Source organism: Silene latifolia, chromosome 4, assembly GCF_048544455.1.
Source record: "Silene latifolia isolate original U9 population chromosome 4, ASM4854445v1, whole genome shotgun sequence".
NCBI lineage: Eukaryota > Viridiplantae > Streptophyta > Magnoliopsida > Caryophyllales > Caryophyllaceae > Silene > Silene latifolia.
In genome coordinates, this window is record NC_133529.1 from 105,455,042 (window position 1) to 105,479,020 (window position 23,979).

Below are 23,979 nucleotides of genomic sequence, written 5' to 3' on the forward strand. Positions count from 1 at the left end.
TTTTTTTTTTCTTGGTACTTATAAGCATGTGACAATTTTGGAGATAATTAACTTTTTAATACATAGTTTTGCCTTTTTATAATATTGTATAAAAATAAATAACTAAGTAATTAATATAGATGAATTAGTATTAACCTCTATAAAAATGCCATGTGAATTAAAATCTATAAAACTATATTAAAAGAGTAACCTTAAAAGGCCACGTAGACAAAGCCACATAGGCGAAGAAAAAGCCACACGTGCATTACGAATGCCACATCTATAAATATATATAATTTATACTATATAGTTAAAAGGCAACTTAATACATTTATTTTTTTGCCATGTAGGATTATCATAATTAAATTCTATTAATTTATATTGGTAATATTAAGGCTACTTTAATAAATTTATTAAAATTCATTATAAGGTTTAGTAATATTTTTTTTATGTGGAAACCATAAGAACATGATTTAAATTATAAAAATAAATTAAGAATTTAGTCTCATCATTTAAATCATTCAATTTGTTCATCTAACTCCTCCTTAACCATAAATATAATAGTTAAAAGGTCTTATATAGTAAATAAAAAATCTAATAATTTGGATTATAAAGCTACTAATATCTACAAATTTATAAATATAATTAAAAGGAAAACCAAAATATCTATCATCATCAATATGTCATATTTTAACTATATAGTTAAAAGACAACTTAATAAATTTAATTTTTTGCCATGTAGGATTATCATAATTAAATTATATTAATTTATATTGTTAATATTTATTAAAACTCATTATAAGGTTTAGTAATATTTATTTTTGTGTGGAAACCATAAGATCATGATTTAAATTATAAAATAAATTAAGAATTTACTCTCATCATTTAAATCGTTCATTTTGTTCATCTAACTCCTCCTTAACCATAAAAATAGTAGCCAAAAGGTCTGATTTGTAGTAAATAAAAAATCTAATAATTTGGATTATAAAGCTACTAATATCTACAAATTTATAAATATAATTAAAAGGAAAACCAAAATATGTATCATCATCAATATGTCATATTTTAATTACATATACAAGATAACTTTTTAAACGACTTTCATGCAAAGTGGAGTTTGTAAGAAAAAAAATTATTAATAATAATAATAATATTAACAATAATAATAATAATAATAATAATAATAATAATAATAATAATAATAATAATAATAATAATAATAATAATAATAATAATAATAATAATAATAATAATAATAATAATAATAATAATAATGATAATAATAATGCAAACCTTTTACATACCATTTCTCATTTTCCCATATTTATGTTTACTAAACTTCATAATAATGAAAAATGGATGCTCAAAAGCCATAAACTTGATCTTTATTTATACCTATATTAAATTTGATAATAATGAAAAAATAATATTTAATAGCCATAAAACGCATCCTCAATTGTTTATATATTTTTTATGGAAGGCAAAATTTGTAAGCAAAAAATTTCTTATCTCTATCGTTAGTAGAATGGTATGTGTCACCGATATTATTAACTAATTTTTTTTATTTTTTTATTTTTTTATTGGAAGTTTCATTGGGTTATGAAGTGTTCATCACATTTTCAATTTGTTCTCATTTAGGTGCTGTCAAGATTATTTATTGTGTTAAGCTCTTCCAAGGTAAATATACTTACATCTCTACGATTTGAGTATCATTTCCTCTTTTTTTCATTACTTAAGGTGAAACTAAGTTAATAACAATAATGTTGCATAAAACAAATTCCACTATTATTGTGTTACTTTTTTTTTAATGGGTATGATTTATTGAAGAAAGAAGATTATAAGGAGAAGTGAAATACTAAGAATCTAAGATTGCTTAAATAACTATATTTTACATGCTAACTAAATATTGGTGACATCAACGTGGAATCGTGGATGATTAATAATTTTTTGAGCATTTATTATATATATATTTTGAAATATCACAAAAAGGTGGAAAATTTGAGGGGATGACATAGCATTTTTTGTATAATATTGTTTAATAGGTGAAGTATTCGGCAATAATGATCCAATTGTTATTCAAGTTGTTGCTGCTTTAAAATTTTTAGTTCCGCAATTTATTATTGTATTAGCTTCAATTTTATGGGGGTATGAAATGTTAGTTTTGTCATAACATTTCTAATTGCATGTTTTATGTTATTTTCAGAATTGTTGATGAAATTTTAATATCTAATTTGTGAGGGTGCTCTATCTTTGGGGATCTTTGTTTGATAATATAGTTTTGTTTAATTTGTTTATATGAATACTTATATTATTAATTCATTTTAGCTTGCATTGAGTTACTTTAGTTTTAATAGGGGTATCTTTTTTTTTTTGCTAAAATGTCAGCTTATCATTAATAATCAGCAACTTACAACTCATCGGATCACATTTTTGTGTGCCCGTATTACATCATATGCACCTTAGACAACCATTGCCCATCTCTAATAGAGAAAGACTTTGACTTACAAACTTGAATTCTACTTTTAACACTATTAAGGATCTGCCCAGCTAACACCCAAGGGGAAATAACCTGATGTGTTAGTCGAGCATTGTTACGTTGCATCCAAATCATGTACCACACTGCCAGAATTGCAGTTGTGGTCACATGCTTCCTCCCAGAGCTCCATCTTCTTCGTGCAATCTGTTTGAGAATGTCACTGCCCCGCAGTTGGATCCCTAATCTGCAGAGGACAAACTTCAAGACCTGTTGAGCATACAGGCACTCCTGAAATAGATGTTCATGAGTCTCAGGGCTGAGTGCACAGATGCAACACAAATCATCAGTAGAAACATTGTAACAGTACAGTCTATCTTTCAATCTCAAGGCCTGATTTGTAATTAACCACGCCATGAATGAGTGTTTAGGAGCAGCAACAGTATTCCAGATAGAATTGTACCAATCCACCTGTATCCTTTTCTCCCTCAGCCAGTTATAGCAACCACTAACAGTATATGCACCATTACCAATGATCCAGTATTCATCCACAAATCCTGCCTGGATAATGTCCCTGACATGGCAAACTTTCCTCCAATGCCAACTCGTATCTGCAGAAGGAGTATAAGTATGCCAAGGCATGCCTTTCATATAAATGTGATAAACCCATTGCACCCAAAGTTTATCAGGTTTAGTGGCCATCCACCATACAAGCTTACCAATATTAGCAATATTCCATAACCCACTATCTTTCAAACCAAGACCTCCTTCCTTCTTTGGTGAGCAAACTCTCTGCCAAGAAATCATAGGAACTCTTTGGAATTTAGTCCCTCCTTCCCAAAGATAGTTCCTACAAATAGAGTCCACCCTATTAATAACTCCTTTTGGTAAAATAAACATTGAAGCCCAGTAAGTGTGCATGGTAGTGAGGACTGATTGAACCAGGACAAGTCTGCCAGCATAGGAGAGTTTCTTCGCAACCAGACTCCTGATTCTGTCCACTATCTTATCTATTAGCACTGCACAGTCAGTCACTTTCAATCTTCCAGCAGTTATTGGTACTCCAAGATATTTAAAAGGCAGCTTACCCTCCACAAAACCAGAGATAGAAAGAATTTCCCCTTTGAGCCTGTGGTTCACTCCATTAAAATAAGCACAGGATTTGTGAGAGTTCATTTTCAGGCCAGAGGCATTAGAAAAAGCAGAGAAAGCTCTTAAGAGTAGCACCATAGATTTTGCATCACCTTTACAAAACGTAATTAAGTCATCTGCAAACATAAGATGGGTCAATTTCATTTGCTTACACAAAGGATGATAGTGAACAGGCAACTTCTCAGTAGCACAATCCAAAATTCTGGTTAAGTACTCCATACATAGAGTGAATAAAAGGGGGGGAAATTGAGTCCCCTTGCCTTAAACCCCTCCTGCCATGGAAAAAACCAAATGTTTCACCATTAAGAGCTAAACTGAAAGCAGCACTAGTAATACACTCCATGACCAGATGCTTGAATTTATCAGGGAAGTTAAAGGCATCCAGTAGTTCCTTCATGTATTTCCAACTAACTGAATCATAAGCCTTCATTAAATCCATCTTGAACATACTTCTAGGTGAGCAAGATTGTCTATTGTATAATCTTACTAAATCTTGACACACCATAATATTCTCAATAATACTCCTCCCTCTAATAAAGCCACCCTGGTTCTTACTAATCAGATCAGGGAGAACCCTGGCCAGCCTGTTGCACAATAGCTTAGAGATACACTTATAAAGCACATTGCAACAAGTTATTGGCCTAAACTGAGTGACAGAAGTAGGCATGTTGCATTTAGGGATAAGAGTAATAGTAGTAGAGTTCACTTGCTTGAGGAGTTTCCCAGTTTTAAAGACATCCAAAATAGCACCAGAGACTTCATTCCCAATAACACTCCAAGAATCCTTAAAAAAAGAGCTTGAAAACCCATCAGGACTTGGAGCTTTGTGATCAGGAATGGAAAAAATGGCATCCTTAATCTCCTGTTCAGTAATAGGAGATTGCAGAATGTCTCAATGATGAGCCTCACAGATTTTACCCCTTTGAATTATCCTCTGGTTCACAGCTTCAGTAACTATCTCTGTACCCATCAGTGATTTGTAGTACTCAAGAAAGGCAGTCTTAACCCCTTTGGGGTCAATATGTTCACACCCATCCTTATCTTTAATACTGAACACCTGATTCCTCATAAACCTGCTCCTAATGACTCCATGAAAAAATTTAGAGTTGGTATCACCATCCTTGACCCAGGCAAGTTTAGCTTTCTGACTCAAGAACAAAGCACAAGCTTGCTGTAATTCCTTAACCTCATCATGTGCATTTCTTTCTTTGCTTAACCAGTCTGCATTATTGGGATCAGCAGCTAATTTGGTCTGAATAAATTCCAAGTTCTTCATAGCTCTAATAGAACAATTTTCAATATCATCAAACTGATCCTTATTGAACTTCTTCAGATGATGCTTCAAAAGCTTTAACGTCCTGACTATCCTGTACATTTTAGTACCCTGAACATCATCTTGCCACCACTCAGTGAGATTGGAAATATAAACTGGTGACTTACCCCCACATACTATAATATTTGAAGGGTTTCCTACAGCTATCATTGCTGCCTAGCTTCTGAATCAGACAAGGGGTGTGATCAAAGGTCCCTTCAGGGAGAAAATTGGCACACATACTACTCATTTCCATACTCCATTCAGTATTAATTAACACCCTGTCCAATCTACTATAGACTCTAGTGGATACTTCCTGCTTATTATTCCAGGTAAAAAAGGATCCCATAGCTGGACTATCCACCAGGTTACACCTATCTAAACATTGTTGAAACTCATCAATCTCTGCAGTTGTACTATCTCCCCCCAACCTTTTAGAAGGGGAAAGAACACAGTTAAAATCTCCACACACAACCCAAGGTTCATGAATTGTAGCTGCAAATTGAACTAATTGCCCCCAAAGACAACGTCTATCAGTAATATCATTAAAGGCATATATCATAGACAGACAAAAATTCTTATTGGAATTCCTCTCAGTCACTCTCATGTTGATGCACTGAGCAGAATAGTCAACAAAATCAATAAGAAAAATATTAGGGTTCCAGAGGATCCAAATTCTACTCCCCTTATGCCACTTATTATTAGTAGAAATGCTCCAGCCATCAACTACTATTCCATTTAAACTATTTAGAGACAAAGCTTTGATCTTTGTCTCAAGGAGCCCAAACAATCCCACCTTGTTCATTTGCATAAACCATTTAACATGTCTTTGTTTAGTAGGATTGTTTAGACCCCTGACACTCCAAAACCCAAGTCTATTCATTCCTCACCACCTGGTGAGGAACACTACCACTTACCCCCAATTTCTACCTTGGGAGTTGTTGAACCATTCAGAGACTCTAGGAAGGTGTGCTGACCAAATCTATGAACTGTGTACCCTCCATCAGAAATTTCTTGTCTACTCAAACGAATTATAGGTCTAACAGGAATTGAACCAGTTGAATCAGTAGGTTTTTTATGCCAGACAGCAGGTGTTTTCAACTGAGGCACAACAGGCTGGGGAGGTGTAACAACAGCAGGGGGGACAACAGTGGAAGAGGAGGAAGCCCCTTGCACTAATTGCATAACCTTCTGTTTAGGCCTCCATACCTGAGCCCCTGATTTCTTTTTTGGTGGAGCCACTTTCTTTGCTTTCCTGCATTCATCAGCACCATGACCTATACCCTTACAGACATCACAAACCAGAGGTTTCCACTCAAACTCAACCTCAATAACCACCAAATCCCCATTCTCATCAAGTAATTTGACATTATCAGGGAGGTTCTGTCCAATGTTAACTTCTATCATAGCTCGTGCATAGCCAATTCTCGTTTTCTCTTCTGTAGCCAAATCACACTTTATAAACTTCCCTATCAAGCCTGAGATTTTAACAATGCCTTTACCCCAGAATTTTAGTGGAAGTTTATGGAGTTTAATCCATACAGGAACAGACTTAACCTCATGTTTAACTAATTCAACCTCAGGTGTCCAGGGCTTGACTATGAGAGGTTTGTTGTCAAACAGAAAGTGTCCCTGTTTTAACACACCCTCTCTAGCAGCCTTACTTTTAAATCTGACCATAAAAACTCCATTAGGTAGGAAAGAAAGTTTGTCTACCTGATGGTTCAGCCATAGACGCCTGATAAACCCTTCAATGATGTCCCATGGTGGGTTTGCCCCAAGAATGAAACAATACACAGAGTTCTTCCAGTACTCCATCTCCACTTTAACCTCTTCAGCAGTAAATTGCAGGAGCCCAGGCTGTTCCTCAGGTTCCTCATCAATAACTGCTAAAGGTTCCACCGTGGGAGCAGTTTCCTCTGTATACGGCTCATCCTCAACCAAAACCTCCAGATTTAGTGCTGTAACACCAACCACCTCATGAATACTCTTTTCCTTACGCACATCTGAGGTAGAAGGGCCTTGAGTATTTTTGGTTAGAGTTGGGAATTCCTCCAAAGTAGATTGAGAAAGCAGACTAAACTTATTACTATTTTGATGATTTTCTTGTGAATTTTTTGAAGAAAACGATGAAGATCTTGTATTTTTAGCTGCAGCCGTCATGATTTCCGTGATGCAGATCTTTTAGGGTTCTTTTTTTCCGCTTTTTGTGTTTTTATCTTTTCCTCTCTTTTCTCTCTCTATCTCTAACCATTCTCACTTAATTACTTAATAGGGGTATCTTAGTATATCTAATGTATGAAATTTTAATTTCTGATAAACTATTGTATAAAAGACTAATTGAATTTATACAACCCTTAAAACATGAAAACCGTAAATTGAATTGATCGTAGTATGTTATTGTATTAAATCACTAAAGTATTACACTAGAAACAGAACAACCCGTGAATTTCACGGGTCACAAAACTAGTTAAATGTTTTAAGTAGCCTTTTAATTATAGGATTAATTAATGACAATAATCCATACTATGACCCCCCTTCTTATAATACTCCATACTATCAATTAATTCACTATAATACAAACTATCCTAAACTTTTCCCATATTACACTTGTATGACTTGTTACCTGAAAAACGGGTTATCTTTTACTTAAAACCAATTGTGTGGTCTTTATTATCTTATTTTCTTACTTATCTTCCACAGTAAGACTTAGTAAGACCCTTCATCTCCAATTTACCCTATTTCCCCTTTCACTTCCAATCCAATGAATCAGTATCATCTCCCACATTACGCCTGCAATTTTTTTCGCCATTAATTTTCGGCACGGTATTGATCTTCAACACGCCATTTACTCTTTCATCTCCCATTTAGCCTAACTTGGTTATACATTCCCAGGGATGACAACTGTAAGTGCTTGTCTTAATTTTTAATTGTTTAATTATCTTATTTTGTTTAATTTTGGTTAGATTATGGAGTATGACTAAGACGCATTGTTTAATTTATACAGTTTTATTTTAAATCCATTTTATTATTTTGGGTTAGTTTATTAAAATTTTGTTCTTGTCTTATTGAGTAAAAATTATTGATGCTTATTTAGGCTGCTTGGCAATCCGTGACTTTAAAACTATGGTTTGGTGGATCCTTTAAGAAATCTGAGAAGGGTTTTGGGTATACTGGTAGAGGTTTTAGGACAGTAAGTGTTGACCCGGATGAATTATGTTGGTTCACCATTATTGAAGAGGCTGAGAAATGCGATAACTTTAGGAGAAATGTTGATGGGATATTTTATAGGCAACCTGATATTGGCTTAACAAAGGCTGAGGATGACAAGGATGCTCAAGTCATGTGTGAAGTGGCATTACTTAATAGGATGATTGAGTGTTACCTTGTTGATGAAAGGGATATACCTCAGTTAATGAACCTCATAAATGAGAGTGTAGTAAAGGGGAATTATGAAGCTGTTGTCAATTGTCCACAAAAGTTGACACCTAAGAGGAAGAAAGAAGATAAAAGACCCTTAAAGGCTTGTGATAAGAATGGACCACAAAAGTCAAGTACCACTTCTGAAACTTTAAAGGAAACTCTTAAAAAATCCTCTAAAAAACAAAGTGTCCCCTCACAAAAACCAAGTACTGCTCCCTCTAAAAAACAAAGCAGTCCCTCCTCTCAAAAACAAATCAGTGCACCCTCTCAAACTCCTAGAAGTGAACTTATTTCTGAAAAAAATACTGAATCCACTCAAAAATACCCTGAAAATTTGACCCAAGGTTATAGTGAGACAACATATGATTTGAATGACCTAAGAATATCAGATTTATTTGACACCTTTGAGGAAGAGGCAGATTTAGGTGGTTTCAATGTCTTTCAAGATGTTGAATGGGATGATTTGAGTAAGGGAGAGGACCCTGGATATGAACCTGAAAATGAGGAGGATGTTTGTAGTGGTGATGAGGAGAGTAACAGTGATGAGGAGTTAAGTGATGAGGAGTTGAATGATGGGGATTTGAATGAAACTGGAGAGGTTATTGAGAATTTTATTGAGAAAGAAGTCTATTCAGATGACAACTCAGATGAGGAAGTGCATCAAGCAAGGGAAAAGGTGAAGTGTTGGAATGCTAATGCTATAAAAATAGCAAAACAACTACAAATAGAAGCAGCATCCAAACTGTTGCAAGGTCAGGAGAAGGAGAAGGAACTGGTTGTTGAAAGTGTTAAAGCTGCTGAAAATGAAGGAAGACTAAGTGATTATGACAAAAGTGGAGATGAAATTCACACTCCAAATGAAAGTGATGAAGAACCTGTTCCAGGTAAGAGAAAAAAAAATAATGTTCCTGTAGTGGATGAAAAGTCAGATTTCAATAAACTTAGGTGGTCGGTGGGCATAAGATTTCCAAACAGAGAGGTGTTCAGGGAGTGTGTAACAAGGTATGCTATAGCTCAAGGTAGAAATCTAACTTTTAATAGGAGTGATAAAGCAAGAGGTCAAAGGCTTGGAGTTAGGTGTATCCCAGGTTGCCCATTCAACTTGTATGGGAGCTGGGATAAGAAATTGGCTTGCATACTTGTGAAGTCTGTAGATCCCCATCACACCTGTCATAGGAATATGGAAACTAATAGGCAGTTGAAGTCAACCTGGTTAGCTAAGCAGTTTTTGGAGGTTTTCAAAGCTAGGCCTCATTGGCCAGCTGCTGACATAATTGAGACTGTGAGGAGAGCTTATAAAGTGCTTATCAAAAAAGGTTTTGCATATAAGGTTAAGTACAATGCTCATAGGATGTTACATGGCTCTATGAAGGAGCATTATAGCTTGGGCTGTAGTGGAAGGGGAAAATAATGAGAGTTATGAGTGGTTTTTTCAGCAATTAAAGAAGACACTTGGAGAGGAAAATGGTGATGGCTGGACAATAATTTCGACCAAAGATCGAGGTAATTTTTTTATTATCTATTAATTTCTATGGTTCTAAACAAATATTGTAGGAGTTGTTCAAATGTTAATTCTGATGATGTTGTGTTATTTGTTGTTGATGCGTAGAGTATAGTGTCAATGGTTGCTAAAGAATTTCCTAAGGCTGAACATAGGCATTGTGCCAGACACATCTTTGCAAACTGGCACAAGTCCTACAAGGGAGATGAAATGAAGTTGTTGTTTTGGAGTTGTGCCAAAGCATACAACAAAGCTGACTTTGAGGGAGCTCTGAATGAGATGAGGGAGGTAGACCATAAGGCAGCAGAAGCCTTTTTAGCTTGTAAACCAGAACTGTTCTGTAGAGCTTTTGTGGACAATCAAAGCAAATCTGATGTTATTGTTAGCAACATGGCTGAAACCTTTAATGCTTATATTATAGAAGCAAGGTCTAAGCATTTGATCTACATGTTAGAGGACATAAGATCAAGCATGATGGAAAGGTTAGCACTGAAGAAAGCTGAGATGGGAAAGAAAATCCTTACAGTATGTCCTAGGGTTCAGGACAAGTTAGAAGAAGAAAAGGAACTAGCTGCTGCATACAAAGTACTACCTTCATCAACAACATTATTCCAAGTAAAACATGGCATTGATGAGGTGAAAGTTGATTTGGTGAAGAGAACCTGTACTTGTAAGAAATGGGATCTAACTGGGATCCCTTGTAGTCATGCGGTAGCTGCAATCTTTGACAGGCATGGACAGGCTGAAGACTATGTCTATGACATGTACAAAAAAGAAGCTTATATGAATGCATACAATGGTTCCATTGCCCCTTGTCCTGGCCAAAGACACTGGCCAAAGATTGACTTCCCTTTAAACCCCCCTCCAATTAAAGTTGGCCCTGGCAGACCGAGGAAAAAAAGAAGAAGGGATCCACATGAGGATCCCAAAAAGAGTGGCAAGTTGACTAAGCATGGTATTGAAATGACTTGTTCAGTTTGCAAGTCTAACACTCATAACAAGAGGAAATGCCCTGATAAGGATAAAGTCATGCCACCACCAACAAAAAGAGGAAGGGGTAGGCCTAGGAGCAATGCCACTGTCAGAGAAGAGGTTGGACTGAACACGACCTCAACTTCTCACCATGGGGCTATTGCACAGCCAACAAGATTGGGGAGGAATGGAAGAGTTATTAGGTCAGGTAGAGGAGGAAGAGGGTCTGCAAGAGGAGCAGGGAGATGGAGCAGAGGTGGAAGAGGAAAGGTATAGTCTTTATTTTTCTTTATTTCTGATCAAGGAGCATTATAGTCTTAATTTCTGTTTGTTTAGAGTATATATTATCATTACTTTTCGTTTTAGGCACCCCAAGGAGTAGGCGTTTTGATTGATGAGCAGGGAAATGCCTTCATTAATCCACCAGGTAATCAATGTGGACCAAGAAGCTTACAATCAGTTCCTCTAACTTTCAGCCAACAGCCCACTCAAGCACCAGTCAACCAACCATGAAGTGAAGTACATTTGAAGTTGGAAGTTAGAAGTTAAGAGTAGCTTTTGGTGAATTGCTGTAATTAGGACATGTGTATTTTGGTGTTATGTGCAAACTTATCAGGACATGTGTATTTTGGTGAATTGCTGTAATTTGCCAGAATCTTGCCAAATTCTGAAACAATATGCAATCTGAATGCATTCAGAATGTGCATTCACTGGAAGTATTTTGCCTTGTAATGACATAATTTTCATGTTCAAATGAATGTCAAACTTTTCATTAATTACTACTCCAAAAGCTTCTACATTGAACACAGTACAATGGGTTTGCAACAACATAGTTCATAATCTACTTTTGCAACATCCAACAAATTGAAAAAAAACACCAGGAAACTATCAACATAATTAGAGCAACCTTCTCTCCTTTGCTATGTTTCCTAACTTCATTTCTTAATTCAACCACTAGCTTCTTCAAATTCTCTTTCTTCAACTCTAATTTCTTCACTTTTTCTTTCAAAATCTTTTTTTCTAAGTCATCAATTTCACTTCCCATGGCCTCCAAAGTACGCCCCGACATAAATTCATCCTCCAGTTGAAAAAATTTGCAATCATTATCCTACATGTGTATAATACACCATTTATCACTTTCTAAATTAATCAAATAAATAAATAAAATTATTTATAAAAAAAAAAAAATCACTTACTGGCCAAAGAGGACACCCATAAAACTTCTTCCCTATATGAACACCCTTCCTAATAGTCCTCAACACTGCCTTTAAATTATGTTTGCATAATACACCATTTATCATTTTCGAATTGCTTGAACTTGCATATGAGGAGTACTTGTTCATTTTTTAAAAGGAAATGTGATGAAGATGATAGTTTGAGGGAAACAATTTGATGTAGATGAACCCAGAAATGGAGGGAGGAAAATAAGAAGCAGAGAGAGAAAGAATACCTAGAAAGATGAAGATGAACCTTTTAATTGGTAAAATAAGATTTTACCGGAACTTTCAGGTAAACAAAATGGCTAAGTTTTGTAAGGGAAGAGTTTAGGATAGTTTGTATTATAGTGAGTTAATTGATAGTATGGAGTATTATAAGAAGGGGGGTCATAGTATGGATTATTGTCATTAATTAATCCTTAATTATATTGTATAGATAGATTTTACCTCAGTTTCGTGCCTTTTGTATTTCTTCCCTCTTCAGATTACCCACGTGATACTTTGTCTTATCTACATTCACGTACATTTCACGATGCTTTAAAATTCATATAAAAAATATATTGACCAAAAGGTAAAACATCAAGATGGCAAAAACTTCACAAACCAATCAACATTGTCACATGTAAATCATTGAAATTAAACCAATTGGATAACATAAATTTAAATATAAATCAAAGGATTTATAAAACTAATAACATAACAAATTAAAATATACTTTATTGGACATAATAACAACAATACTCAATAATAATACTCAATTTACTCTCTATAACCAAATAAATAAATTAAACCATAAAATATAATCCACAACTTAGAAGCTCATGGGCAAATGAGCAATAGATTTTAAATAAATATTGTGAATAGAAACTATCATAGGTATTTTAGGTTTTATAGCCATCACACACAACCATAGACTCCCATATTTTAATTTTATTTTTAATTTATTTTGTGGTATTATTAAATTAGATAATTGATTCCTGGGCAACTCAAGAAGTGAATTAAATAAGTAAAAATGTTAATGAAAATTATCGGTATTAAGTAGTATAAAGAAATCTATAACATATTATATTACAAAAATTAATTAGATAGGAAGAAATTTTAATTAATTTGGTGGGTGTTAAGTATTATGAAGAGTTTTAATCAATTTATTATAATGTTTAATTAAAAAAATGAATTAAATGGGAAAAAGTGTTAATAAAAATGGTGGGTGCATGTTAAGTAATATGAAAAGTTTTAATTTATTAACATGTTCTATTACCAAAATTTCAATTAAAATGTCAATTTTAATTATAAATTATGACATTTATTAACATGTTTTTATCACAAAAGTTCAATTAAAATATCAATATTGATTATAAATTATGAAATTTTGATGTAAATTTGTAAGAGTTACATAAAATAAATTAATCTTCATCGATGGTTTGTTCGCTGTTAGACACGGGAAGATGGCTTGGCGTGATGATCCTGGAGCCTCTTCGTCTCACGACCACCATAGCTCGCGCAGGTATTTGTTCATGTCATTATTTCTTGATCTTTTCCTTTTATTGTTTCGAAGATTTCTTTTATTTTAACCCAGTAATTACATTGAATATTTTGAGGCCTCATGTCTTGGTACCGCTCTTTTACACGTCATTTTTAAACTGGGCCAAAATATAAGAATGGGGAAGTCCTAGTAAATAACCTCATGTTGATGAGGTTGGTAAGACATGATGTCAACCAAAGGCTGTTTGTTCTCTTGGAAGGGAAGTATGGAGTTGACGTTACACCGTCTTGGAAGAATGAAAAATGAAAGTCTTGGGGAGTGTTTTTTTTTTTTGGGGGAAGAATGAAAGTCTTGGAAAAATATGCCTTAATGACTCTAACAGGGTCCAAACCTTGTACCAACACCATGACATCCAAAATAGCACCAGAGACTTCATTCCCAATAACACTCCAAGAATCCTTAAAAAAAGAGCTTGAAAACCCATCAGGACCTGGAGCTTTGTGATCAGGAATGGAAAAAATGGCATCCTTGATCTCCTGTTCAGTAATAGGAGATTGCAGAATGTCCCAATGATGAGCCTCACAGAACATGAATAATGTGTCTTGGGGAGTGTTTTTTTTTTTGGGAAGAATGAAAGTCTTGGAAAAATGTGCCTTAATGACTCTAACAGGGTCCAAACCTGGTGCTATTTTTGGTTCAGAACATGTAAATTTGTAAGAGTTACATAAATTAAATTAATTTATCGAAAAATAAATTAAATCTATAAAATAAGACAATTACGTGGCAATGAGTTTTGATGCTCACATTTCCGTGGCATTTACGTGGCATTTTTGGATCCTACGTGGCTTTGTCTACGTGGAGTTTATTAGTCATTTTAGGGTAGCCTTTTAATTATATTTTATAGATAAAGTCGAGGTAGAATGACGGGTTGTTCACTTAATGTCGGAATTTGGCCTTGGCTCCTTCTAGGAGTGTAACTGAGCCGAGCCGAGCTCGAGCTTACCTATGATTGAGCTCGGCTCATATTGTAAAAATCGAGTTCGAGTCTGAACCCGAGCTCTTGAAATCAAGGCTCGGGATCGGCTCATATAATATTTTACGAGCTCGAACCCGAGCCCGAGCTTTGTTTGCGTACCAATTTTTCAAGCATTATTTTAATTATAAAGTAATTTTTGATTTAAAAATTCAAATTCAAACGAGAATATTATTTTTTTGTTAGCTTATAATAACAATTATAATGTAATTTTATCTTATAAACTAATATTTTAATTTATTTATTTTAAAATTGATACAATTTAAGTAAATATATTGAAAAACATTAAGTAATTTTAAAAATAACGAGCCCAAACGAGCTCCCGAGCCGAGCCTTAGTGTGCTCGAGCTCGGCTTGGTTTGGGCTTAGCTTATTTCGAGCCCGAGCTCGTGCTCAGTTTGACCGATCTCGAGCCGAGCTTTGACCGAGCCGATCCCGAAAGCTTGTCGAGCAGGCTCAGTTCATTTACAGCCCTAGGCTCCTTCTGTTAAGTTGCACCTCTTATTTTCCTCTTCAAAACGTATATTTTTTATTTTTTTTTGGGTCTAAACCATCCGGCAATCCGAACCACATTGGGCCGACTAATCCGGATTTCGGGGCGTGTCCAAGGATTACGGTATTTAAACCCCTCCCCGTCGCAGTTGTGGGGGATCGATCCGCAGACCTCCCTACCAAGCGCAGCCCCATGCTACCACTGCGCCAACCAACGATTGGAATGAAAATATTCAACAGCTAATAAAATCAACCAGCATAAAAATAATGGTATATATCAATACTATATATTAAATCTAGAAACCAAGGGACTTCAATGTAATTAAAGAAAATTATACAAATTAATTATACTATATAGTTTTAAATCACTAGCACCGTGTGATGGACCTGATTAAGGGATCTCAATGCAAATATTATATAGTTTGGGTTAAAATTAAATTATATAGAAGCTTGGTAATTTTCCTAAACATTTGTACGAGACTAAAACATGGTCAATTTCCTTAAAAAAATAATTAATTAAGATGGTCAATTTCCTTAAAATAAAATAATTAATTAAGATGGTCAATTTCAAGGAGACTAAAAGAAAGAAGATAGAAGATGATCAATTTCCATAAAATAAAATAATTAATTAGTATAAACATGCACACTTATGGTATTAATTATTATCATCATAAAATTATATATTAAATTTAAAATCTATGCAATTTTATTAAACTTTATAGTTTATTAGATGTATAGAGATGTTAATTATTTAACATACAAAAATATAATATAAGTAGGTTATAAATAATTCAAGTTAGATTCTATAACATATAATATTTGCATAATTATTTCAATTTGATTTAATGCATATATGTAATATATTTATATAAATATATTATCCTCTTAAAATTGCATGCCTAAATAGTAAAAGTAATTTCGTCAGTAAAGAAAAGAGTTGTAGTAACATTGGATATAGTGATATGATAGTAATCACTCATTTGAATAGTAAAAATAACAATATTATCAGCGAGATTAGTGAAAGTGGTAGAAACAACAACAAGAGTAGTGAAATAATCAATATTAATGCGGCAATAGTGAAAGTAACAAGAATTACGGAGGGAGTAGTGAAATTATCAATATTAATGCGACGGTAGTGATAGTAATAATAATTACGGCGGGAGTAGTGGAAGTAACAATGATTACGGGCAAGTAGTGAAATGTTATTACTATTGTTTCATTTATAAGAGTAAAATATTAATAGCGGGAGTAGTGAATTTGTTTCAAAATTTATTTCATCGTAATTTTAGTATATGCATAGAATATTAATGATAAATTTATGGGTTATGCAACTTTAAATATTTTATTTAATGGGAAAAAAAATTAATTGTGAGTAGAGATAGCCCGGGCGAAGCTGGACACCAATACTAGTTTTTTTTAAAAGAGAAACGTTAAAATGGAGTGATTTTTGAAAACTTGAAAATATGATTTTGCCCAGACTGAAAAGGAGGATCTGGTAGGTTTTAAATTCCACAAATATACAACATAAACTAAGAAATCATACAAAAAACGAGTAAAAATACGAGCCAACTTTTATTTTAGTTTAGGAGTTAGTTGGTACCGTATGATATTATATTGCTTAAGTGAATTGGACCTTGGTAGAGGTTTTGCCAAAATAAAGTATTACTCTTGCGATTGCGATGGACTTTTAGTTATAACTTATAACATGTAAATTAAATAAGTTCCATTTTATTTCGTATAGTTGTTACTTCGTATTTAATAGTCATCGCTTTCTATCACTACCAAAAATTTCTCTCAATCTACAATAATATTCATACAAACGTAAAAATACATTTGTATAAAAGTCATAGTGATAATCTTGGTAACAATTTTCAACGTAATAATGTTGAAATCACTTACAATGTTTTACATATCCGGAAGAAGATTGATCCAATATCCGGAAGAAGATTGATCCAATTATTGTTAGTGGATAAACCCGGTAAACACAAAAAAGTAACATTTCAAGTCTTTTGTTCTACTCGAATTTATTTTTCGTATAAGATGGGCTTTAAAAAAAAACTAATGTTAGAGATATCAACTAAACACGGTAGAAAATGAGAAAAAGGATTACGCATGACCTTATAGTTTTTGAGCATATACACATTTTTTTTAGCGTATTACCATTTATAAATATAGTTTTTGAGCAATATTATATTTTCTTAGTGTAATGTTTTAGTAAATGTGCTCAAAAACTTTAAAATAAAACTCAGAAAATAAACACTGGTTATTTCATAGTATCGCTCATTCAGATAAAATCAAATCAGTAAAGAAGACGAAATTAATACAGTACTAGTATATTTTTGAAAAAAACGGTAGATAGATAGATAGATACGGAATGGAGGGAGTCAGGGGAGTTAGATGGTTTCGTGTATAGTTTTACGAGGCGTATAGTATTTACTCACTATTTAGGAATGCATGTTATAAATACTACTCTACTCACATATATATGAACTGTAGAATGTAGTAGATAGATTCCTCACAAAAAAAATAATAAAAAATAATATAAACTACAGATAATTGTTAGTTCCACCATTAAAGTGATTGCTCAAAAATGGTTCAACACATTCACGTAGAAGAAGAGGATATGAAAGGAGTGTACGTTGATACTAACCTAAAAACTCATTTGCTCTGTCTTATCTCTCCGCATTCCAATTTTTATCAACTTAGAGGTAAACATTTTACAAAATTACAATTAGATTATATTATGGTTTTGATAGCCTACTGATACTGAATTGCAATTGCTGTGTCGTCTCATATACTCTTAAAGTCGCTGCTACATTAAGCTAATCCGATTATTTATTTTCTCTTAAAATGTCAAGTCATCCACTGTGTGTACTCTGTACTCATATATATTGCATATGTAATATTGCAGAACAAATCGTGAAAGAGCATGGCGAGTTTTACACAGATTTTGGCAACATCACCATCAATTGGCTTAAGGTTTTTTACTCATACTTTCGTTATGATTGTTAGCATCACTTGGAGACTTGATGCATGGTTGTTTCTCTGTGAAAATAACTAAACCTTTGATGGAAACATTGTGTCGTCTAGTTTGTTATGTAATCTACTTCAATTTTTGTTGTCTTAGCTAATTTGCTTGTGCAAAAGTGTGACCTTAAATAAAAGGTTTTGCCATGGCCCATGTGTGTAAATCGAGCTGCTTTCATGACTAAACAACCGAAGAAACTGCTGTTATAAAAGAAAGCAACTACTAGTACTTGTAGACGTTTTCTAAGTATCGGCTTTTATGTGTATGTTTTGCTAGTGCTTATTTATTATATGGATGCTTTGTAGGTTAAGCGAGACCAGACGCACTATCCCCTATCAGAAAGAATGCTTTTGAAAACAGCTTTTCATGGGGTTAAGACCTGGTCTGTTTTTGCCAATGTCGATTGGACCCCTCCTGATCACCCACCTAAAGCACTATCCATTCCTGTAAGGAAACCTCAGCTAAACATGGCAAATCATGAACATGTCTTAAACCTGCAAGTGTCAAATCATCCATCTACGAATTTTGAAATCAAAGCAGGAGATAATCCTAGTCCTGGAAACTTTAATATTTCAAAGTCTAAGTCCGGGAAGAAAAAACGTTCTCATAGAGATGTTTCAAATGTTATGCAGTCTGAATTTGTTGGAACTTCTATTGGCTGTGAAATGAGGAAGAAGAAAATGAGATACGGTTGTCGTGACACAGCTGCTCATGTTCATAATGCTTCTTCTGCCTCTACTGATGCTAAGGGAACCCCTGCACTTCTCGGTCAACTCGAAGGTAATTCTTTGGTGTTTTTAAGTTTTTCTTCCTTTACTCGGCTTTTGGTCTCTTGTTTTTCCATTATTATCCAACCTAAATGATCACTCCTCTACTCCTCTTTGGTTCTTGTTTATGATAGAAAAGGCAAGATCACTTATTAAACGCTGCTGCAACTATTTCTACATGTGATTGTGATGTTACAGTCCGTCTAATTTAATGCAATTTTCTTTGTCGGTCACCCTGATATAACCTCTACTATATTGATATGTCTATTTTACTCTGACAGCTCATTCTTGTGCAGGGACTGGCAAAATTTCATGTAGCATTATTGACCCAGAAAGTGTAGTCCACAATGCTGATGCTATATTTCAGGCGCCGCCAAAAAAAGGGAAGGGAAAAAAGAAGGGTAGTGATGAAGCCAATATGAGAAATCTGACAAAACAGACAATACGCAAGTCTAAACGAAAGAAGCATGATCATCCCTCATCTAACTTGATGACTGTGGAGAAGGGTAATGAAAATGAAAGAATCTCTCTGGTCAGCCATCAACTTCAGAGTGAAGTTCACGAAGCTGAGCAGACGAAGGTGATTGGTGTTGAATCCTTTAGGCCTCCTCAACTCAGTACTCCTCGAGTCAATGGAGAAAATGCAAGTGTCAAACCCAAAAAGAGGATGCAAAAGAAGCGTTCTAATTCTGGAGGCAGCAGTTCCACTGTACATACGGAGCAACAGTTAAACGCAAACACACAGAAAACAGTAAGTATTATCATTATCGAGTTTTATGTGCTGTGTGTATCAATTGAATGTTGACCTACTTCATCTTTCTTTTCACTCAAATTCTCTTTTGAGTAGGTTGTTGAACAGGCTGATCTTACACCGAATCACAAGGTTAATGATGTTGACTCCCAAGAGAAAGTTTCACTCCATGAGAAGACACATGATGGTTCAACTGAAGAAGTAAGGCAACTTGATAATCAACCTCCAACTAACTTGAAGTCAAAGAAGCTTGATGGACAAAACTTGATCATTCCAAATACTCAAGTAAGTGAAAGAAATGCTCAACTTCAGAATAATGTTCAAGAATCAGAAGTCTCAGGTCAGCTTGGCACAAAACCCTTACCACTACATCAGATCAGCCAACATGAAGAGCATCTGAATGTTCAGAGTGTTGAAGTCGTCAAGCCGGTTGAAAAGACACCAACCTTTTCTGTCAACCATCAGCCTGAGGTAGACGAAAATGAAAGTTGCAACGACTGAATGATACCTCATAACTAAAAGAATTTGCAGCGAGTTTAATGACCTATTTTTTTTATGCATTAGGAGTTATTGCCCAAAACCTAAAAAATAACTATTCCATTACTCCTTTGAAAATGGAAACAACACTAAAAATTGATTTCAGTAGTTCATCTTTAGCAGTCAAACCTGCACAGATTTCCACCATCATCATAGCTGTTTTTACTCTCTTAAAGTAATCTTTGCTGCTGAATATGTTATTGATCCTTGTTTTTCTTTTCAGGCGGAGCAGCGTGATTTTCTGCAGACTAATGGTACCAGTAATGCTACTAACCATAGAACAGGAAAGTCAGCTAGTGAGGGACTCTATAATGATCTCAACGATATCCCATGGCAAGAAGATTCATCTAATTTAGCTGAGATGGCGAGTCCAAAAACACTACGAGCAAGTGAGCAAAAGGTAAGGAATACTGATCTGCCTATGTCTGCAGTTGCTGAGTTCAAGGAAGAAAACTTGACAATTTCGACAAGTTCAAAACAAGTGATGAAAAGTCAAGTTCCTCTTGGTGATACTGTGAACTCTGGGGCAAGAAAGCCTGGTCAAAATAATCCTGCGAGAAAAAATGGTGTTTTGCGTCCAAATTTGAATGCTAGAAGAAAGTCTTCTGCAACATCGAGCTTGATTTCTGTCAAATCGGCCAAGACAATCCACAAGAAGAAGAATCAGGAGACTGTGCCTTCACACAAAAATATGGGGATGCCTGTGAGTTCCTTGGGTTTCGTGGGTTTCTTTTGTGACAGTCCTGATATTGAAAGTGAAAGAAGTGGTTCAAGTATTGGAACCCTGGATGATTCATCTTCAGCTGATTCCTCTGAAGGAGAAAGCGAAGGAGATAAGGTGACATCCCAACACGGTAAATTGTTTTCTCCAACTCTCTGTCTTCTTGTCAGCCTTTATCAGTTGGCCACTTGGTATCCAGTGCCTCATCAGCCACTGCATATGAGGGGTCAAGGGTGTGCAGCAATAATGTTGAGAATTGCATCAATTAGCTGTTAATTCGATACTTTTGTCAAATGGGACGACATCTGAAATTTCTGATAGATAGCGGGTCATCATTTAGCTACTCGTAAATTCAGTTATGCTGAGCTATAATGCTTAATGGCTTTCTTTTGCTAAAAATCGGGTGAATGCTTTTTCTAATTCTGCCTTCTGTTTTCTTTTTTATCTTTTACCAGAAGCTAAAGGTAGTGGGAGTGCAAGGGACGAGAAGAAGTTGGAGTAAGTGTTACAAAATTGAAACAAGTTGGTGATAATCGCATTGTTTAAAACGTTTCCTCCAAAAACTTAATGTACTGTTAATCCAAATTTACTATCCTGCAGCATGTCAGCATTGAAGGGTATGGATGTAGCGTCGGTACTAAGAAGGTCTTGCCTATACAAGAGCAAGCAAGCAGCTTTCCAATCACAAATGGAAGACGGTGAGACTGAGCCACTTAAATCAGTTCCTGACAGTTGTTCAGACTGATGAGCTGATAGATGATTTATGCTTGACTGCTTGTTCCTTCCACCTTATTTATGGCCAATCTAGGTGCAATTTTTATTGTTGTTGCTGCTGTTATGAACTCTATCAGGGATTGAGGGGTACTTTTGCTTACCTCTCTAATTTTGCCCAAATTAATTGTGTGATTGATCCTATGGCCTTTCACAAACATCATTTAATTATTTTCCATGATATTATCCTTTAATTATTTTCTTTTTGGGTTTCTTATCTTATGCCTTTCATAAAACACTACTACTAAAATCCAAGAATCTAATATTCTTTAAGATATGGATGCTCCCGTAATATTGATCTATACTAAATAATAAAATACAAGTCATAGACATTCTTTTTCTTGTCTAAACACTTGCCCCATACTAAACACAACTTTACTTAATCCAACTAGTTTTATCCCCGTGCAGAATTGCATGGGTCGTTGCTTCTAAATGGGTTTTCCTATGATGTACCCCCGTATTTATTCGAATTCTACGATATACCCTTGGATTTTCAGAAACGCACAAGATACCCTTAAACTCTATAAAATGCTCTAGAACGACCCTAAATGCCCAAACTTTACAATTTTAAATATTATATTTGGTCGTTTTAGTGGATTACCCTCATCCGAAATACGTCGAGTCATCAACATAATCATCATTTACTCATAAATATGCATTCTTAAGTGACGATATTTCACGCTTAAAAAATCCAAATTTTGACACTCAGGGTATTTAAGAAAATAATCTAGGATTTTAGGATTATATTTGATGTTTCTTAAAAATCGAGGGTATATGGTAAAAACATATGGATGCACCGTAGAAAATCCCAAAATTTTAATTAAACTAATTGATTAGGGTACAAATAAGATTAATATGAACATAAGTAAGTGATTAAACTCCTTATTTTTTCGTCTTGTTTCAACTAATATAAAGATACTCATATTAGTCATTAGATCATATACATCCATATCCCGTATTAGATAGCTTCAAGTTTTAAGAACAGTGTTAATCAAATTATTATTATTGTGTATGTTATTAGAGTATACTAGGTTTAAACCCGTGAAATTCAGAGGCTGTTCTAATATGTAGTTACAAACTTCAAATGATTTAAAAATATACGTACTAAACACAATAAATTATATTATACTCCGTATAAGTGTAATAAATGATTAGTTATCATATAAGAATATACTAAAACTCTTTAAATACGTAGCGATTTCATGTTTTTTAACCAATAGGTGAGCACAAAAAATGGGGGGAATTGCACGTTGCACACATGTGTTTTTGCGGTTCTATGATGTTCCCCTCTTTTTCGTAAATTATCTTTTGCGCCCCGTTTTTTCTAACATATAACTATAATTATGTAGTGTGACTGTGTGATTATGGATTGAATATTGCATCTGTCATGGTTGGTGAGGCGGAGTGAGATTGGATTGACTTCATACCTGATTCATATTTACTTGTTTACCCAGATTGGTCAAGTGGGCAGCCAAGAGAGAACATTGATAAGAAAATATAGTCTAAAACAAAGGTAAGATAATAACATTTTTCCGCTTTATATATATTGGTTTATTCATACATTATACTACGATTACAATACGATAAAAAATAATGAGAAGAGTGATAACTTTGTTTTAAAAATAATTATGTAGTATATATGTATCGAAAAATTAATGTCAAATGTTTTTGCATCGATTTTTAAAAATAATATTCCGTATATAACTTTTCTGAATGAATTTATAGGATTTGAACTAAACTTATAGGATCTGAACTGAACTAAACTTATAAGATCTGAACTGAGCTTATAGGATCTGAACTGAACTGAACTTATAAGATTTGAACTGAACTTATTATAGGATCTGAACTGAACTGACTGAACTTATAGAATGTGAAGTGAACTTAAATTAAGTGACTTTAACTCCAAAAGAGCACGGCTAAGTTACTAAACTATTTCAATGGTTTAGCTAGGTTTAGCTAAATTTCTATTGATTGTTTTGTAAATGTGGTACATTGTAAGTAACTAGCTTAAGCCAAGTTATCCTAATTAGCCTTCTCCAATAATACAATAATTAATGGGTAATGATAAATACAACCCAGTGGGTTGTATTTAAGAAACCAAAAGAGGAAATAAATTCTTGATATATGCATTAATTGTATTGGTTAATGTGTAATTTAGTTCTTAATTTCTAAATTAATACCCAAATTAGAAGGTATTTAATGCTTAAATACAACCCAGTGAGTTGTATTTAGCATTACCCATAATTAATTTGTAATTTTAAAAAATTGCAAGCAATCCCTACCCAATAGAATCTGCAATAGGTCAAGGAAAAGCCAATGCCGTGATGTACACAAAAGAGAATCCTGAGGTGTCTCAGAGGCATTATG

At 34.2% G+C, this 23,979-nt stretch overlaps 3 protein-coding genes across 3 annotated transcripts; 1 reads left to right on the top strand and 2 right to left on the bottom strand.

Annotated features, from left to right (window-relative positions):
* Positions 1-2,422: 2,422 nt before the first annotated feature.
* LOC141651873 (uncharacterized) lies at positions 2,423-3,682 on the bottom strand. Its single transcript, XM_074459565.1, has one exon. The coding sequence runs from the start codon at positions 3,680-3,682 to the stop codon at positions 2,423-2,425; it is 1,260 nt and encodes a 419-aa protein (XP_074315666.1).
* A 1,358-nt stretch (positions 3,683-5,040) lies between these two features.
* LOC141651874 (uncharacterized) lies at positions 5,041-5,721 on the bottom strand. The gene has a single exon (XM_074459566.1). It carries the CDS (start codon positions 5,719-5,721, stop codon positions 5,041-5,043), a length of 681 nt encoding a protein of 226 aa, XP_074315667.1.
* Positions 5,722-17,314: 11,593 nt separating this feature from the next.
* On the top strand, positions 17,315-21,751 carry LOC141652381 (uncharacterized). Its single transcript, XM_074459845.1, has 7 exons — positions 17,315-18,016; positions 18,371-18,845; positions 19,129-19,583; positions 19,680-20,054; positions 20,344-20,974; positions 21,297-21,339; positions 21,442-21,751. Exons 1-7 carry the CDS (start codon positions 17,888-17,890, stop codon positions 21,584-21,586), a joined length of 2,253 nt encoding a protein of 750 aa, XP_074315946.1. The 5' UTR covers positions 17,315-17,887; the 3' UTR covers positions 21,587-21,751.
* Positions 21,752-23,979: the final 2,228 nt, after the last annotated feature.

What these genes read in the sequence shown, in the direction of transcription:
- LOC141651873 (XM_074459565.1), bottom strand. Translation starts at nt 3,682, where the DNA reads ATGGTGCTACTCTTAAGAGCTTTCTCTGCTTTTTCTAATGCCTCTGGC.
- LOC141651874 (XM_074459566.1), bottom strand. Translation starts at nt 5,721, where the DNA reads ATGAACAAGGTGGGATTGTTTGGGCTCCTTGAGACAAAGATCAAAGCT.
- LOC141652381 (XM_074459845.1), top strand. Translation starts at nt 17,888, where the DNA reads ATGTCAAGTCATCCACTGTGTGTACTCTGTACTCATATATATTGCATA. An exon ending in CTGTCAACCATCAGCCTGAG is followed by an intron (nt 20,055 to 20,343) that starts GTAGACGAAAAT and finishes TTTTCTTTTCAG; the next exon opens with GCGGAGCAGCGTGATTTTCT. An exon ending in AGGGACGAGAAGAAGTTGGA is followed by an intron (nt 21,340 to 21,441) that starts GTAAGTGTTACA and finishes ACTATCCTGCAG; the next exon opens with CATGTCAGCATTGAAGGGTA.